The sequence below is a fragment of the Sylvia atricapilla genome, chromosome 20 (assembly GCF_009819655.1).
Source record: "Sylvia atricapilla isolate bSylAtr1 chromosome 20, bSylAtr1.pri, whole genome shotgun sequence".
Classification (NCBI taxonomy): domain Eukaryota; kingdom Metazoa; phylum Chordata; class Aves; order Passeriformes; family Sylviidae; genus Sylvia; species Sylvia atricapilla.
The window spans coordinates 228,294-245,753 of record NC_089159.1 but is presented as its reverse complement, the minus strand read 5'-3'; the positions used below and the strand labels follow the sequence as shown (position 1 = coordinate 245,753).

The following is a 17,460-nucleotide window of genomic DNA, read 5'->3' as shown; positions in this document are numbered from 1 at the left end:
AAAGTGGAGCTGTTGAAGCAAATCCAGAGGAGGCCATGAAGATGTGCTGGAGCCTGGAGCCTCTCTGCCCTGGAGACAGGCTGAAACACCTGAGGGTGTTTACCTGGAGAAGAGAAGGCTCTGGGGAGACGTTAGAGCCCCTCCAATGCCTAAAGGGGCTCCAGGAGTGCTGGAGAGGGAGTTCAGAGAAGGAGCTGGAGTGACATGATAAGGAGAAATGGCTTCAGATTGACAGAGAGTGGATAGATATGGGATGCTGGGAAGAATTCCTGGTTGTGAGGGTGGTGAGGCGCTGGCACAGGTTGCCCAGAGAAGCTGTGTCTCCCCCCATCCTTGGAAATGTCTAACGCCAGGTTGGATGGGGCTTGGAGCACTCTGGTCTTCCTTCTAGTAGAAGATGTCCCTGCCCATGGCAGAGGGTAGAACTGGGTGATCTTTAAGGTCCTTTCCAGCCCAAACCAGTCCAGTATTCTGTGCTATGTGAGTTCAAGCTTCCTTGTGCTGTTCAGGAGTCCTGGTGGGCCATGACTGCTGAGGTCGCCCCACTGATGCCACCCCCTGTTTTCTGGGCTCTTAGGAGAAGAAGGGACCCAGAATTCTGCATTTCTCTGATGTTCTGGCCCAAGCACCTTGCACCCCAATTTGTACCTACCTGTATTCTTGTTCACTTCCATGTGAACATAAGGACTGGAAAAATCTATTTTCCAACCAGCATATGTTAATTCAAATAATGCATGATGCCATGGGCTCTCTCAATAGTGCTGAGCTGCTCACATCTGTCTTTTATTCCAAGAAGAGACAAATGGTAACAGTAAGCAGCAAGTCTCCAACCTGGCCCTGGCAAGAGAAACAACTTCTCCCAAAGGATCCCTTTCTCTGATGGAAGTTTCCTCTTTCCTGCATGGCAAGCACTTGGCACAACAGAACTAAACACCCACCCAGAAAGGGCACAGGCTGATGGTGTTAAACTGGGATTTATTGTCATCACACAAAGCTGGCTACCTGTCAGACTACATAAAAATAGCATCTAAACTTATCGAAGTCTTGGAATAAAGTAGCTACAACTCAGCAGATTTTTTTATTAGTTTGCTCCACTGTCAAGCAACAAAGGGTCTTTTTCACCTCAAGGCTTAAGTATGACACATTTGGGCAACCCCAGGTCCCCTTGAACCTGCGTTTCATGGCCAAACCGTCAAACCAGCCTGGCAACTTCCCTATGAGCTGAGTACAGCTTGAGCAACTCTGGAGTGAGCTGCCTGATTCCTCAGTTCATAATGTTCCCAGCCACTCGACTGGTACTTTCTGGATTGGTGGGAACAAAGGCACCTTTTTGTTGAAGCACCAAAGTAGCACAACCAAGGGGCAGGAGGGGATCAGTGAGTGAGTACCGAGCACTGTGGAGGGCACAGGCTCCAGAACAAAGCTGATGGACATACCCAGCCCAGCCCATGGTGGAGACTGACACCCTTTGTTGGCCTGAAGATGTTCTTGGACGCCATGGCCAGGGTCCAGTTCTGCAGTAGATACAGAGTTGAGCCCATTCTCATCGCACAACACCAACTGCAACCATAACCAACCCTTAGGACATGCTCTCCATTGATAATAGGCTTCGTAAGCTGCAGAAGTGTCCCACCAAAGAAGGGACTGAGATTCTGCAGTTAAAAAAGGCAGATTCATGTGCTAAGAGACTTCTAAAGCATTTGGGTTAAGCTGGAGGGCCTTTAAAAATCATCTGGTCCCAATCTTCTGCCATGGGCATGGACATCTTTCGCCAGGATCAGGCACCGGGGCACAGGAGAGCTCTTGAACTGTTGAAAAGAGCAATTGGCATCTTCTGCACAAGCCAGATATGACTCTCAGATCCCCAACCTGATCCTGGTGAAGTCACAGTTCATCTATAACCTCTGCATCCCATCTCTAAAGGAGCTAAATGCCACCTCTGCATCCCGCTGAATAAAGCATGGATCAGCACTCTGGCATCTTTGTGGGCTTGGCAGCCAGTCACACCAGTGCTGGCCCTCACCTTGCTGATCCATGGGCATCACAGAATCCTTTGGATTGGGAAACACTTCCAAGATAATTGAGTCCAGCCTGTGACTGATTACCACCTTGTCACCCAGCTCTGCGTGCCATGTCCAGTCATTCCTTAGACACCTCCAGGGATGGGGACTCCACCACTTCTCTGGGAAGCTCTTTCCAATGTTCGACAATGCTTTCAATAAAGAAATTCCTTCTGATGTCCAACCTGAACCTCACCTGGTTCAGCTTGAGGCGATGCCCTCTTGTCCCATCTGTTGTCCCTCTCCTCCTGAACCATGGTTACCAAGTGTGCCAACTTCAGCTTGCTCCATATGGACCACCCAGTCCAGCTCTACAACCCTTGGAACTGCTCAGGAGGAAAGTCCTGCAGCACCAGTTAGTGGTGTGAGATTTTCTGAGGTTTTAAGGGAATGCTGAAGTAGTGGCAGAGGAAGACTTTGACTTTCTGGGTGTTGAAGAAGTCAGTGTAGGCTAGGAATGGCTGTGCCAGAAGACATGCTTCTTCTGCACTAAGTCAGTGAAACCACTGAAGAACTCTATTGGTGTTCTCTTGGTGGCACTGTTCCCAGTCAGTGACCTGGTGGTGTTTTTCCAGCCAGGAATGTTTTGTGCACTGCACAAATGGGAATGAAATGTTCCAATAGTCTGCAAAGTTTGGCTGCTTCTGCAGAGGTAAATACTTGTCTGGAGAGGGCAAAGGTGGGTGGGTATTCCTGAGCTTGCTGAATTTTATGGTCACCTGGAACATGCATAGTCCATCCTGTCCTGCTGGGATTCATGGAGCAAGTGTTGGGTGAGGCTGTTAACCCTTTCAGCAGCTTGAGGAAAGGGGAGCTGCTGGTGGAGCTCCTTCCACCCTGTGCTCTCAGGGGACACTCCATGCCCTGTCCCTGATCACAATGGTACCTTTGACCCTCCCGAAGAACAAGGAACCCAAAATTGTGTTGGGATGATGGATGGGGCCAGTCCTAGCCCTTCTCCTCACACAGGAGGGGTGGGAGGTGGTGCGGTGCCTTGGGACATGCCACAGACAACATTTTGGTCAGTGGGATCCAGCCTGGAATTTCTACCATACCCCATAACTCTCCTTGTTTGGGGGACACCTCAAAAGGTGGGTTGAGCAAGACCATCTCCTGACTTTACCTATGTCCTCGACAGGAGGGCAAACTACTCCCTTGTTTGTCTTCCTGGCTCTTGCAGTCCCACTCCAGCTCTTTTTATAGCTCAGGAAGAAGTGCCTTGAGTTTCTGAGTCGTCTTGGAGGCCAAGCACACAGGGAGGAGTCACAACTAGAAATAGGGCTGCTCTCTGCTTCTGCATTCCAGATTTTTTTTTTTTTTTTTAGCTGAAATGTCCAAATTTGAAGGGTCCCATTGCCACAGGCACGGAACTGGGAACCATCAACATTTTTTCTCTTCACATTGGGTCTTCTTTCTCATTTGCCTTATTTCCAGTGCCCTCATACCAGCCACTGAGCCCCCTTGGGATGATTTTCCTGGCAAATGGGGTCTGTCGGCCCTGCCTGTGTTTTCTGTAATTTCGCCCCTCAACACAGCTGGTTTGGCAGGAGAACTCCTTGAGGAATTAGTAATGTCTGGGGCATGGAGGAACAATCAGGTACCAGCCAAAGCTTCTGAGTGGTGAGCAAGCAACTCAGGCTAAATATCCAGCAATTTCTGCATATGGGGAGGGAAGCAAAGCTTTGGCAGCAGCAGGGACATGTGTAAAACAGAGCAAAGGAAAGACGAGAAATTGTTGGACAAAACCTGTGGTTTCCAGCCCATTATTATCTGGGATTTTGGCTGTGGTGCTATGCTGGGGCAGGGGCACATGGACAGAGCTGCCCTGGCACAGCATCCTGGGCTCGGCTCCTCTCTCCCATAGGAGTAGGCTATAATTAACTGTGTCACATCTAGACTTTTCCATTAATCCCTTAATACTTGGATACCATTGTGGGGCATACCCTAACTGCAGTCTCCCCTCTGAGAGTTTTTTTTTTAGCACAGAACCACTTTGGGTCCCTGCTGCCCCTTGTCTGTCAGCCTCCAGAGTGCCATTTGTGTGCACCAGCATCTCTCTGAGCTGGGAATGGGACATGCCAGGGAAAAATAATTCTGGGATCAAATCAGAACCAATCTTTCTTCTAATCGGCCATCACATGGAAATGACAATTAGCCAGTGTCCCTGTTAGATCTTTTATAATTTTAACCTTTTTCCCTCCTTTTCTGCAGCATTCACTAACTCTGGGAGCAGTTGCAATCCAACTTCTTTTCCCATCTGCAGGGAAAATTTTTCACATAGTGGGAATGCTTCACCCCATCAGAGGAATGAAGTCTGTCAGGCCTTTTCATTGGAAAAGAAGCAAATTTTGGTACCCAGTCCCAGCACCTCCAAGGGATTCTTTCTTTCCAGATGCAGCAGAAGTGCTGTGATTTCTGCTTGGGGAAATGGCAAGCATCTTATGAACAGTGTGTAGCCATGGTGAGGTCTTCTGCTTCTTCTTCCATGGGTATTTCCATCTTTCCCAGCCCTGGAGGGTAAGGATGGTTCTCAGCTCCTTCACAGCAATCCCCGGCTCGTCCCACAACCTGAGTGTTTCAGGACCTGGATGTTTGCTTCTTCCCCTGCAAATGTTCCTGGTCATGTGTTTCGGTTCAATATGCTCTTCCAAAAGGAAGCAGCATTTGGAAATTCCCACCAATTGTCCCCACATGGATTTTTTCTCTGCCTCACCAGGGTACCGCAGAGGAACTGGTCGTGGTGGATGAGCTGTGCTCAGGACACTCTAGGTTGTTTCTGATAATATCATACAGCAGATTTCTTGCACATTTTTCTTTATTTATCAAAAATGTAAAAGAAATAAGTCCTCATTTCTGGAACATCACTGGAACATTAAGGATTTTCTCCACAGTACTGGGTGCAGCTCCCAAGGTCCTTGGGCTGGTGCCTGGCTGGGCCATCCATCACCTTCATTGAGGCCACTCAGATTCCTGTAGTTTTTGTGTCCCAGGAGCCTTGTCCATGTATCGCTCCACCCAACCCTGTCACTTCCCAGCACAGTATCTCCCTGGCAGGAGGATGGGCCTGGGGAGAGGCAGAGGAGTTGGGTTGGGGTGTGAGGACCAGAGTGCCCTGGGCTGGGCTGCGCTGCCCTGGCAGTGGCTGACAGCTGCTGAATTGCTGGGAAAGAAGGAAATTGGGTGTGTTTAGTGTCTCTCAGAGCAAATTCCTCATGCTTGGGTGTCCCATATGCCCCTCTGCCAGCATCGATGGCGCTGTGTGTGCTCCACACGTTGTGATTTGCATTAGAGAGCAGAGATTTCCCTCCCACATCAAACCTCCTGTTTCCTTGAACAACATGGAAATCCTCGGGCTGCCTTTTCCTCTGCCCCGATGAACTCCAGCAGGGGCATCCCTGGATTGCAGAGCCCTTCAGGCACCCCTCTTCCCGCCTTCATCCTGCTGTGGAAGATGTATCATCCTGCTGGTAGGGCCAGAGGGGGCAGGGAATAGTGGCAGGCACAGCCCTCCATGCCCAGCCCATTCCACTGTGGAATTACACATGGAGGATGCCCCCCATGCCTTGGGGAATCAGTGGCTCCCAGCGCAGGGAGCATCCCATGCCACTAGAAAAGCTCCCGATGGAGCTGCTTCTTGTCGTCTGTGCTTATTCCTAGTGCCTCCCATCCATTTTCCCAATGCTTCCAGTAGGCATGTTTCGCACACCCAGAGCTGGGTTTCATGCTCTTAGGGCTCCTCCAGCCTCGGTGGTGGGGCTGGCCAAAGCACAACAGTGCAACCCTTCTCCTTGGGCTGGGTGAGCCCAAGGTTATGCTGGCAGTGCTCCAGCCAGTGGTGTTTATTTCCACACAAGGAAAACCAAATATTTATATCTCAAGAAGGGATTTTGCAGCCTTTTGGATGGAATTGTGCCTGCCTATTCCCTCCTCGATCATCTCAGACAGGCAGCAATAACACATAACACAGTTTCCATTATGTGCCAGGTTTTTTTCCACCTCCGCCTCCACCCTGGTTGCAGCAGAGATCTCTGGTCCAGGCCTGCTGCCTCCTTAGGCCCTTCTGACACCCAAGGAGCAGGCAGCGTGCAGGTGCACTCAGCCAGGCAAAGTTAAGGGGCTGTTGCGGGAGCATCACCTGTGGCAGAAGCAGCCACAAGCACTGGAGAGGTGTTGGACACGGGAGCAGGGACCCTTAAAAGAGCATGAGGTAAGCTTGAGCTCTCATAGCAGAGAATCCTGGAATGGTTTGCTTGAAAGGAACTTTAAAGCTCATCTCACTCCACCCCTTGCCATGGGCAGGGACACCGTCCACTAGACCAGGTTGATCCAATCGCTACCCAGCCTAGCCTTGGACACTCCCAGGGATATGGCAGACACACCTTCCCTGGGCAACAAGCGGCAGGGCCTCACCATGCTCACAGGGAAGAATAAATTTCTTCCCAATATCCCATCTAACCTGCCCTCTGGCAGTGGGAAGCCATTCCCTCTTGTCCTGTTACTCCATGCCCTTGTCCAAAGTCCTCCAGCTCTCTTGGGGCCCCTTTAAACAAAGGAAGGGGCTCTAAGGTCTTTCTGGAGCTTTCTCCAGGTGAAGCCCCCAAGGTATCTCAGCCTGGCTCTAGAGCAGAGGGGTCCAGCCCTTAAGGTTAACCCACAGGGTTTCATCCTGGCACTGGTGCATATGAGGGGATGCCAGGCAGGGAATTTCCCATATAATTTTTATCTGTCCTTTGGACATCTATTTGCTCCAGCATTTTCCCCTTGGACTGAATTGGGCACCCTGATCTCACTGGGTCTTCTGAGAGGGAGGACCAGCCCTTGGCCCCTCTGCAAACCAGCAGCTGTCCAGAGCCCATGGCTCCAGAGTCCTTCTGGGAAGCAGCTGTTTGAGACACGGGGAGTTGGATAGGATCTCGGTAGCCAGGGTAGGGAAGAGAGCTGGGAACTGGCCTCTGGGGCCAAAGCAAACAGCCAAACATGTGGGAGCATTGGGAGGAGCCAGCATTGCGTGCTCTGCTCCAACCTCCCCCTGCAACCACCCGCCACTTAAATATGAACAAGCTCAGGGCTCGAAACTGTTCCTAGGCTGGAAGTATTCTGCGTATTTCCTATAAATACCTCGGCTGCTGCCCATTAGCCAGAGACAGGCGCAGCACCCACAGCCCCAGCACTGCTGAGAGGACTGCAGGCAGGGGCTGACCTCACAGGACGCGGTCTAGTGCAGGGAGAACACGTGCTGTGGCATTTCCCAACCTATTGCATCCAGTGGTTTCATTTCAGGCAAGTTTGTTCCCCCTTTGCAATGCATCTGCAACAAAACTTCACATTTAGGACTTGCGGGAAGTGCTGAGGTATGTGTGCCTGTACTGGAGCAACCACACAGCCTCCTGCTCCCCTGTCTGGGTTTGCATGGATGTAAAGCTCAGGAGAAGGTTTGGAAAGCTCCTTGGAAGTGGTTATGGGCTGGGCACTGAGCTGAGCGTCACACTTGGCATTGTCAGGCTCTTCTGTCTTAGTTCAAGTGGCAATTAAAAAACAGATAAAGTGATTCCTCTGATGGGGCAATTGAAGGATCACCTAAGGCAGATGTTTGGAGATTCATGAGGGCCTCACTATACTTTGGGGGAGGGAGGAAGGTGCCCAAGGGCAGATGCTGAATGTGTTTTGTCATTGTGCTTTGTGTGAAACCTCAGCTCCCCATTTATGAAGTCTACAGGGCAACTTTAAAAGGAAATGAGTGAGAAATGTGTTTCATTGCTTCAGACTGAAAGAGAGTAGGTTTGATTTGGGTATTAGGGAGGAATTCTTCCCTGCAAGGGTGGTTGCCCCATCCCTAGAAGTGCCCAAGGCCAGGTTGAACAGCGGTTGGAGCAACTTGGGATAGTGAAAGGGATCTCTGCCCATGGCAGGGGGTGGAATGAGATGGGCTTTAAGGTCCCTTCCAACCCAAATGCTTCTGGGATTCTGCGGTTTCCATCTTCTGAATCAGTGGTGACACTGATCCAGATATGGAAGGGCTGCAAGTGGAGAAAGGAGGACAAAGTTGAGGGTTGTTGATGGGGGACTCAGTGGGCTCATGGCTGAAGGTAAACATCCCCATGGATAAGGAGAGCTGCTGGGGGCATTGACCCCTGTAAACTTTGGGGCTTGCAAGGTGGTGGGTGACATCAGAGCTCCAGTCCTTGTGAGCCCAGGGAGCAGTGATGGAGGCAGGATGAGCCAGTTTCCACTGCAGCTGTCTCCTTTGCTGACCCTGTTTCCTTCTTTTGGGCGTTGGCTCATCTCAGTGGTGTCAGCATGAGGCAAGGAGGAAGCAACACCACAGCAGAGCATTGTGCATGTTGTGCATGTGCAAAGGAAGAGCCAGCCTAGGGTTGCTAGGAGGGTTCCCACATAACCTGCATGTAAGAATGGGTCCACAGGGGACCCAGGAGACATCTGCAATGATGAGCAAGTTGTCACATAGAGCTTAAGTGTGCAGGTTTACATCCCACTGCCATGATTCACCTGTGCCAGCCCCTTATGTCCCTCATGGTCCAACATTTCTTCTCCATGTCTAACCTGACCCCACCCTTGTTCAGTTTTAACATCATTGTCCTGTGCTGGGACCCCAGAGGTGCAGACAGCTCCAGGGGGGTCTCGGAAGATGCTTGACTTTTTGGGCTATGAGCACCCATGGCCGGATCTTGTCCGATTTATCACCTGCCAGAATCCCCCAGTCCTCCACAGGGTCATCTCCATCCATCCATCCATCTGTGAAACAGTGATGGTAGAATACACTGAATCACTATGGACTCAGTGGATCCAGGATACAGAGGACCTGTAAGTGAAGACAAAAATACAACACTGGGGGGCCATTGGCGGGGGTAAATGACCCCATGGATGGAGAGAGATGCTGAGGGTGTTTATCCTCACAAACCTCTGGGATCTCTGCAGACTTCTCTAGTCTGTGCAGACACTAGGGGTTGCACTGGCCCAAGTCCATGATCTTGCCCTTGCCCAGACTGAACCTCATGAGGCTCCCATGGACCCACTGCTCCAGCCTGTCTAGCTCCCTCTGGATGCCCTTCCTTCCTTCCTTCCAGCCCATTGATGGCACCACTCAACTCAGTCTAACCCTTTCTGTGGGTTCCCAGCTCTCCACAGCAGGTAGGAAATGTGAGTTTTATCTGCCTTTGGATGGGAGAATCTATCTACCTGTCTCTTTGCTACATTAGCAGGAGCTCGAAGCAGTAAGGAGGAGGATGACGCTTATCCCACCTCTCACTTTCCCTCTTGCATTTTTAATCCCATTGGCATTGTATTGCTGCTCTCTGAGCTTCTGCTCACTGGAGCAGTCCCAGTGAGCCGTGTTCCACAGGGTTGTGCAATTGCTGTAACACCAACAGGGATGGATTGAAAAAGGAGCTAAAAATACCAAATGATCAATAATGGCACCATAAAACCATTGGTCTTTTGGTTTTATGGGGTTTTTTGTTTGTCTGGTTCGTTGGTTTTTGTTGGACTTTTTTGTTGGGGTTTTTTTGGTGGGCTTTTTCTGTTTGCTTTTTGGGTTTTTTGTTTTGTTTGTTTTGTTTTGTGTTTTTAAGAAAATCTCTATATTGACAACTCAACCAAGTAGCTTCCTGTAAAGGCAGGAGGGATAATGGACTCAGCTTCCTGCCCACACACTGGGCTGGCAGCAGCTTCACCCGCACCTCTCTGTACATGGGGAATCATGTGGTCTGCCCTGGGAGCCCTTCATGGATCTCCTGCCTGGGGTGATGTGGAAGGGCTGCTCTCCTCACTCCTCTCCATGCTGGTCCAGTCGTGGTGAGCAGCTGGGGGAGCTTTGTGCTGAAATAACCCCTGGGCTGTCTGCTCCATGCCGGCACAGCTCTGGGCACAGCCACCAGCCCTGGCCCCATGCCTGCTTCAGCTTGATCTGCTTTTTCCTCTCACTTTCACAGGCTCAGGAAACTGCAACATTACAAGGATTTGAAAATGGCCTTGAGCTTTTTAAGCACTGCTCCCAAGCAGATATTTTTCCTAAATCAAGATTTGCAAAGGTATTTGTGCATTAGCTGGCCAGGGGGATTTCCAGAAGTGTTGGAGCAGCCAAATAACCTTTAAATCTGCCTCCATGCAATGCAGGGTTGGGGCTGGAAGTAGCTGGTTCACCAGGACTGTGACCGTTTGGGGACATTTTTTACATTACCAGTGTCAGCATTAGGGTTTTTCAGAGGTTGTTCATCAGTCGATCTCTGGAAAATCACAGTGGGTTGGGATCAGCCTGAGGGATTTGGCTGTACTACAGTGTCTGAGTCCAGAGAAACTCATCACACTTCCAGCTTCTGCCAGTACTGTTCCATCCCTGTATACTGACTAATCCATGATACGGTGCTGGCAGTGGGGAGGGTGCCTGGTGCAGGTCTTGGCTCTGTTTGGGAAAGACATGGAGCAGTGCAGGAAAGCTGATCCCTGTTACAGTGTTTTAACATCCCACTCAGTGGGGAAAAAAGCCATTTCCACCAATGTGGTGACAGCAAGGTGGGTTTTTTGTCTAAGTCCCACTGTCCCAAACACCCTCAGTGCCCAGCATTCACCCCGTGTTCCTAAAATGCAAGGTCCTCACCCAGCCAATGCTGCTCATCCAGCTCCAAAGACCAGATACCAAACCCAGCCTAACCCAGCCTCCTCAGCACATCCCCCAAGGGAGTGCTCCAGGGCTGGAAAGCCGCTGGAAAGAGCTGAAACCTGAAAAAACAGTCAGTAAATTGTTTTCTAAGTGCCTGGTGGTTTTCCCAGTGAACCTGCTGTTCTCCTTAGAGCTCTGAAAATCCCAGGATCATGGAGCTCCCATTTCAGAACAACGCTTCAGCAGCATTGGGCAGGTGTAAGCCATGGAGCAGGATTAGTTTATTGTGAACAGGGGAAGGTGGGTTTAAACAGCTGCTGCACTGGAAGAGCTGGGAAAAAATCCCATTCTCTGAGGAAGATGAATTTAGGAGTCTGAATCCAAAGAGTTGGTTGAGAGCACAGCCCTGATTTAGTTCCTTCCCTTGGGGAAGACTCAGGAAATACAGAGAGATCAAGAAGGAGCAACAGATATTATTAGTCATCCAGGAGGGAGGCGGCTGCAGGGGAAGAGGGTTTTTAGTGGAGTATTTTTAGACCTGGTAAATGAACAGAAGGAGAGGAAAAAAGAGGGAAGGAGACCTTTGAGAGGCACATAAATGCTCCCTGAAGCTGCTTGGCCGGGCTTCCCACTCCTGTCCTGAGCATCAGCTCAGGCAGAGATTTGGTCCAACAGAAATCAGAGAGGTAAAAGCAATAAAAGCCAAAGCCTTAGAGGGCATTTCCAAGGAGCTTCTCTGGGCTGCAATGACAAAAGGCCACACTTGCTGAGACATTTTACCCAAATTCCCATCATTTTAATGGGAGGTGATTGCTGAAATAGAGTTTAAAAGCTGCTTGCAGACCCTCCAGCAGGTGGGGGAAGATGCTGAATGTCCCTTCTTTTATCATACATCATGATCCAGACCACACATACTATCCTGGAAACTGGCAGGAGAGTCATGGAGCCACAGGAGGGTGGAGGGTGCTTCCAGGGTGGAGAAAAGGGGCTTGGAGTGAAGCACCCAAGGAGATTCAGTACAGCCAGGGGGAGAGGAGGGATCTGCACCTCTCCAGATCAGACCAGAGGATGATGAACGAAGGCCCTCAGGGGACAGGGTGAAGCAAGGAGCTGCCTCCCCCCTGGTTCTCCAGGGAAGCAGCCCTCATTTTGCCTTCCCTATTCCCTGTGGGAAAGGCTTCTTCCTACCCCAATGGAGGCAGTGCCTGTGATGCCCTGCAGTTGTGCAGCAGCCCCATAATTGCATTCCCTCCTAATTCTCTCCATCCCACCTGGAGAGGCTTGCTAGGGCCTCTGCAAGCGCATTCCAAATTGTTGAGATAGGATGCAGCCCTGGAGTGGTTGCTGGAGCCTGGGATGAAGCATGTGGGTTTGCACATCTGACTGGGATACTCTGTGTATTCCCCACTCTTCACAGGAGCCCCTGGAAATAACCCAAGAGCAACCGGAGCCAGGAATGCCTCTCCACCCTTGTGTCCTCATAATGATGCAGTGAACTACAGCAAGCAACTCTGCTGGGGAGAGCATGAAATTTTTCTTCCACTGCAGTGGATCCCTGAAGTGGTGGGATTTGTCCCCATAGGCTGCACCAACCTTTCTTGAGCCCTGTATTGATTTGGTGCTGTCATTCCTGCTCGGTGCTTCCAGCTTTCCTGGCCTCTCTGGAACTGGGGTTTCCCCTTTGTTCTGAGGACCCTCCCAAAATTGCTTCTAAATTAGTTTCCAGATTTTCTCCTCGAGCCGCCTTGGCTCTGATTTTTGCCCTCTGTCTGAATCTCCCTCCCCATGTTGTGAAGCCAGGTGGATTTGGAGCTCTCTGCCTTTGCTCAGAGTGCTTCCTGGGGGTGTCCAAACTCTGGGCTTTGCTGCCTGGAGCAGCTCAGCCATGAGGAACCACACTGCAGCTGTGGCCTCAAATACTTGTATGTCCTGGTTCTGCAGGAGACCCTGGATACTTTCCCCCTGAGCTGAGCACTTTGTTCAGGGGAGAGCTGGTCTGAAAATTTGATTTGGAAAAATAAGGATAATGATGATGAGTTGATTTTAATTTGAGGGATTGAGTAGGGATGCTGGGAGCACAAAGCCTGTGACTGGAGGATGGGGGGCAGTCTGGCATGGCTGCACATGGCTTCCAGTGCCATTACAGCATGTCATACAGTAACTACGACAAAATGGATGTATCCTGCTTACTCTTTTAGAAGCTATTTTCCATGCAGGTGGCATTGTAGAGGAACTCCCATCCATCCTGTGCATGTGGGTTTAGTCTAGATCCTCTTTGATTTTGGCTGTGCTCTTTACATACCGGCCTTAAAGTCTCTTTATGCAAATGAGCCATTAATACTTGATGACCAAGTGCTAATTGCAGCACCGTGGCCTCTGTAAGCTTTGGCTTGGCTTCTCGACGACTCTGGAGATGGTGCCCTGGAAATTCTGCACTGCACCTCCAGGATATTCTGGGGCAGCTGGCAGTAGCAGTCATGGCACTGAGTTCAGAGTGGTACTAAACCCAGCTAAAGGGGAATTAATTAATTCCAGGTTCCCTTTAAGATGGGGGAAGCATTAGGCTGGGGGGTGGGCTGCACAGCAAGGACCCAAGTTCTCACTTTTCATGTCGAGAACACCACTAGGAGTCGCTCACTGAGGGGCTTCATTGCGGGGAGGGCACAAAACCTGGCCCCGTGATGGCACCTGTGACAGGAGCAGGTACCCCCAGTAGAGGCAGATGCTTGCCCTGATTGCAGAGCACTGATCCATGCTCATTCCCAGGCTCAGAGCAGCATCCAGACTCTGCTCCTGAAGGAATTTGGCTGCTTCTTGAAACGATCTGGTCTAGCAGAACAGATTTAGTCCAGCAAAAAAACTGAGCTGTGTGCTCTGAGACAAGCAGTGCTGCTGAGCAGTGCTCCATCCATCTGTCCAACCCAGCGATCTCACAGGGGCTTTTTTAACAACCTCCTGATGAAAACACAGTCTGGACTTGGCCCTAAAAGCTCCTCCAAGGCTGGGATGAACTGGGTGGTTGTGGAGCTGGGTGTTGAGAGAGTGCAGGGGTGCAGCACTCTGTGCCTTCAGGGATGTGGGATCCTTTTATCTCATTAAGAGAGGCCAAGTCACCATCCTGGAGTAAGTGACTGAGCCATGACTAGACTGCAGTAATCCCAGGGATTAGTGTGTTGGCTGGGCTGGCCCTGCAGCAGCACTTTGTTCTTCGGGCTCTGAAGCCTCTCCTTGGCCGGCAAGCCAAGGACCCAGGCAGTGCTTTGGGGTTGCTTTTAGGAGATTCACTGAGCGATAGAAGAATTGTTTGGGTTTCTTTTGCGTCTCCCATCAGAAAATGTTCCTTGAGCACAAGGAAGAGCCGGGAAAAACCAAAATCCTCCTACCTGGATGCTTTCCTGTCCCTTGGCAGGGTGGTCATGGGAGTCAGCTAGCCGTGTCTGCCTGCCTGTGGGACAGGGTTGGGCCAGGGGTTTATTACCGTGCTGGTTTAATTGCTTTTGTTGTTGGAACTAAGATGCCAGCAGCCGAGTGGGCTCTGCAACAGGGGAACCCTGGTCAGACAGGGTCCCAGGCAGACCCACCGGTGTAGCTTCACCCCCAGGCACAGAGATATGCCCCAGAGGCAGAGAATGGAGCAGGGGGTGGACACAGGGACAGGCATTCTGAGAGGGAGTAAGAGAGGGGTCTGGCAGTGGATAGAGGGTCAGGCGATGGGGCAGGGGATGGAGCAGGAGGGTACAGGTGGTACAAAGGATGAGGCAGGGAATGGGGCAGGAGTCATGGGATGGGGCAGCAGATCTGGCAGTGGGGCACGGGTTCGGGTGGGTGTCGTGCAGGGGATGAAGCGGGCAGCTATCAGTGGGGCCGGAGGTGAAGCAGGGCAGGAGGGCCTGCGCCGAGGGCTGCGGACCTGCCTACCCGCCCACCGTCCGGCCATCGCCCCCCCCCCCACCCCACACCCTCTGCCGCTGCCCGAAGCGGGCGCGGGGGCGCGGGAGCGCGGCGGGGGTGGGCGGGCGGTTCTGCGGGACGCCCCCCGGGCGTGCCGCCCTCCGCGCCCGCCCCCCGAGAGCGCCTTTGTTATTCCGGCCGAGCGCTGCGGCCGCGCCCCTGGCTCCTGCTGTGTCGCCCCTCGCGGGAGCGTGCCCCGAGCCCGCCCCGCGCCCCCCTCACCCCGGCCCCGCTCCGGCCCCGCGCCGCTGCCCGGCAGAACCTTCCAGCGCCGCCGCCCCGCGGGGTCGCCGCCATGGGCGCCGCCGCCGCGCTGAGCTGAGCTGAGCCCGCAGCCGGCGGCCCGAGCCCCCGCCATGGAGCTGGGCAAGGTGGTAAGTGCGCGGCCACGGCCACCCCCCGGGGACCCTCGCGTCCCTCCCGGGCTTATTCCTGGATCAGGGCTCACATCTAGGGACGCTCCATCCCGGGGAAGTTCGTTACCCTCGGTACTGGCGGTTCCCGGAGGAACATCGCGGGGAGCGGGGACGGTTCGTGTGGCGGCAGGACCCGACAGCGGCTGTGGGGGCTCGGCTCTGTGGTGATGCGGAGCTCCCTGTGCGGCTGCGGCTGGGGCGGGCTCGCTCCCACGCGCCCCTGCGAGTGGTCTTCCCCCGGTGCCCGGCTCGGCCGGGTTCAGGCCGTGCCGCGCGTCCCCGTGTCCCCACGAGCACTCGTGTCCCCACATACCTGTATCTCCATCCACCTGTGTCTCCGTGCCCAGTGCTGTCACGGCTCCACCGGCCCATGCGGTCTGCCCCTCGCCCGGGTAGAAGGAATGGAAACAAGTTGGGGGCGAGAAATGGGTCTTTAGGGACTATTCCTACAGGGAACATGTTCATTCCTGCGCTGCTCACCTGGGAAGAGGGATTTTGCTTTTCCCAGTGCTCCAGCCCGTCCCTCAGATTCAGAATTGAGCCCACGTGGTTGTGGCTGCTCTTGGCACCGTTGCGGGATCCAGACGTCCTGGGGGTATAACGGGAGAGGGATGCCCTATTCTGCTCCCGGGAGTTGCTGCTCACCCGGAAGCATTGCAAGGAACGATTTCCACCAACACTAGATCTGAGTTTGATTTGGGAATATCTTGCTAGGGCAATAAGCACGGCTGTGTTCCTGCTGGGGTGACGCTTCCCAAGAAAGGTGGATCGTGGATGGCAGCTAATCGTAGAAAGGCACATCTGGATGATCCTTGCATCTGCTTTCCAAATCCTCCATCCTCGCCCCTTTATCTCTTCCTGTTCCGAAAAATGCCCAAATATTTGCAGCTGCTGGGAAGCAGAAGACTCTGGTCAGCCTGACTGGGAATGTTTAAGGTGGTAGAAGACCTTCCTGGACTGCTGACCCTGTCAGACACAGCCACGCTCCCTCCCCAGACACAAACCACCACTGCTGGAAGAGATTATCCTTGCATAAAATTCCCATTTAAAATTAAAAGCCTGGCTATGGGGGCAGCTCATGGGAAAGGCTCCAGCCGTGGTTGACTAAGCTGAGCACATGGAGCAGGATTGATGGCGTGCCCTGAGTAGTAATTAAGTGAGAAGAGTAATGAGCATGTTTTAATGGAGAGATGCAGATCCTGGGTTTCCCCCTGCATTTTTGCCTCTCCCCGGGTCCAGCCCCCCATGATGGGCTCTGTGCTCTGGGGTCAGAAGTTCTGGGCAGCAGCAGCCTGGGCTCTGAACTTTACAGTGTCTGCTTCTCCAGTTGGTTCCTGTGAGGTCTGGTTTTTTAGCCTTGCTTTTTGCCAGCTGTTCTCCCCAAAATTGCTTCTTACCATCCTTTTTTCCCCCTAAGGTTTATCTGTATATTGGAAAAGTTCACATTCCTAAACTGGATTTAAAAATTCCATGTCCAAGAAATTAAACTACATAAGTTGTTTATGGCTGGAGGAATCCAGTTGCCCAGCACTTCAGGCGGTGGTTCCTTGTGGTGGGCACTTGTGTGTTCACTGTGGTGAAGTCTTGTTTCTGGGAGTCAAACCTTTTCTGGGATCATTGCAGCTCTCCCCTGCTGGCATTGAGTGTCTCACTGGAGCCCTTGGGACTCACCACAGATTGGTTGGCTGGTTGTCTTCCTTCTTTCCTTTGCCTCGAAGGTGAAGGAGCAATTGGATCTCAATGTCTCATCCTACCCCAACTCTCCTGATGATGTGGAACTTGGGATTTTCACTAGGGGCTCTGGAAGAGCCAACAGTGGGTCAAGACCTTGCACACACAGCTCATGGGTGCATCCTCCTGTGGATCCCAACCTCTACTCTCAGGAGCTACCAACTACCCTCAGGAGGAGTTGGGAGCTGGGGAAGTGGGCTGTCCAGGCATACCGCAAATGGACATAATGGACATCCTACAACTTTATTTTGGTTTTCCTACTGGGATAACAGAAATGTGGCTATGAAGGCAAAGGCATGCTAGGAGTTGGGTGTCAGCTTTCCAGCCTTGCATGTCTCCTTGTGGTCAGAGACCTCTGAACCTCACACCACCACTCCTTTTCCTGGCCCAGGTGGTTTTTTTTCCCTGTAAACCCCACCTGTGCTGGAAGAGCTCCATAACACTCCTCTGTTGGGCATTGCTGAGTGCTAGAGGGGCCTTGTGATCGATCTGAAGTCATCATCCTCCTGGCCTCAGGAGAGCAGACCTGGAGGCAGCAATGCCAGAGCAAGATCTCTGCCAGGAAGAGCATCAGGGTGATAGCATTGGATTCCAGCGGGGCTCACAGATCCTGTTGCTGTCTTCCCCTTGACTCTGTTTTGGGGTGTTCCATGTGCAGGCTGTGGGACAAGCTGACCCCAAACAC

General features: G+C 52.2%; 1 protein-coding gene across 3 annotated transcripts in view; it reads left to right on the top strand.

Annotated features, from left to right (window-relative positions):
• Window positions 1–17,460, top strand: part of POM121 (POM121 transmembrane nucleoporin) — a 58,392-nt gene that overhangs the window by 6,694 nt on the left and 34,238 nt on the right. The window contains exon 1 of one of the 3 annotated variants that reach the window (XM_066333091.1): window positions 14,869–15,002. The exons of the other annotated variants lie outside the window; for them this stretch is intronic. Within the exon in view, the coding sequence (XP_066189188.1) occupies window positions 14,985–15,002 (18 nt within the window). The 5' untranslated portion in view covers window positions 14,869–14,984. Of the gene's footprint in view, window positions 1–14,868; window positions 15,003–17,460 lie in introns of those variants that run through there. 3 annotated transcript variants of the gene reach the window in all.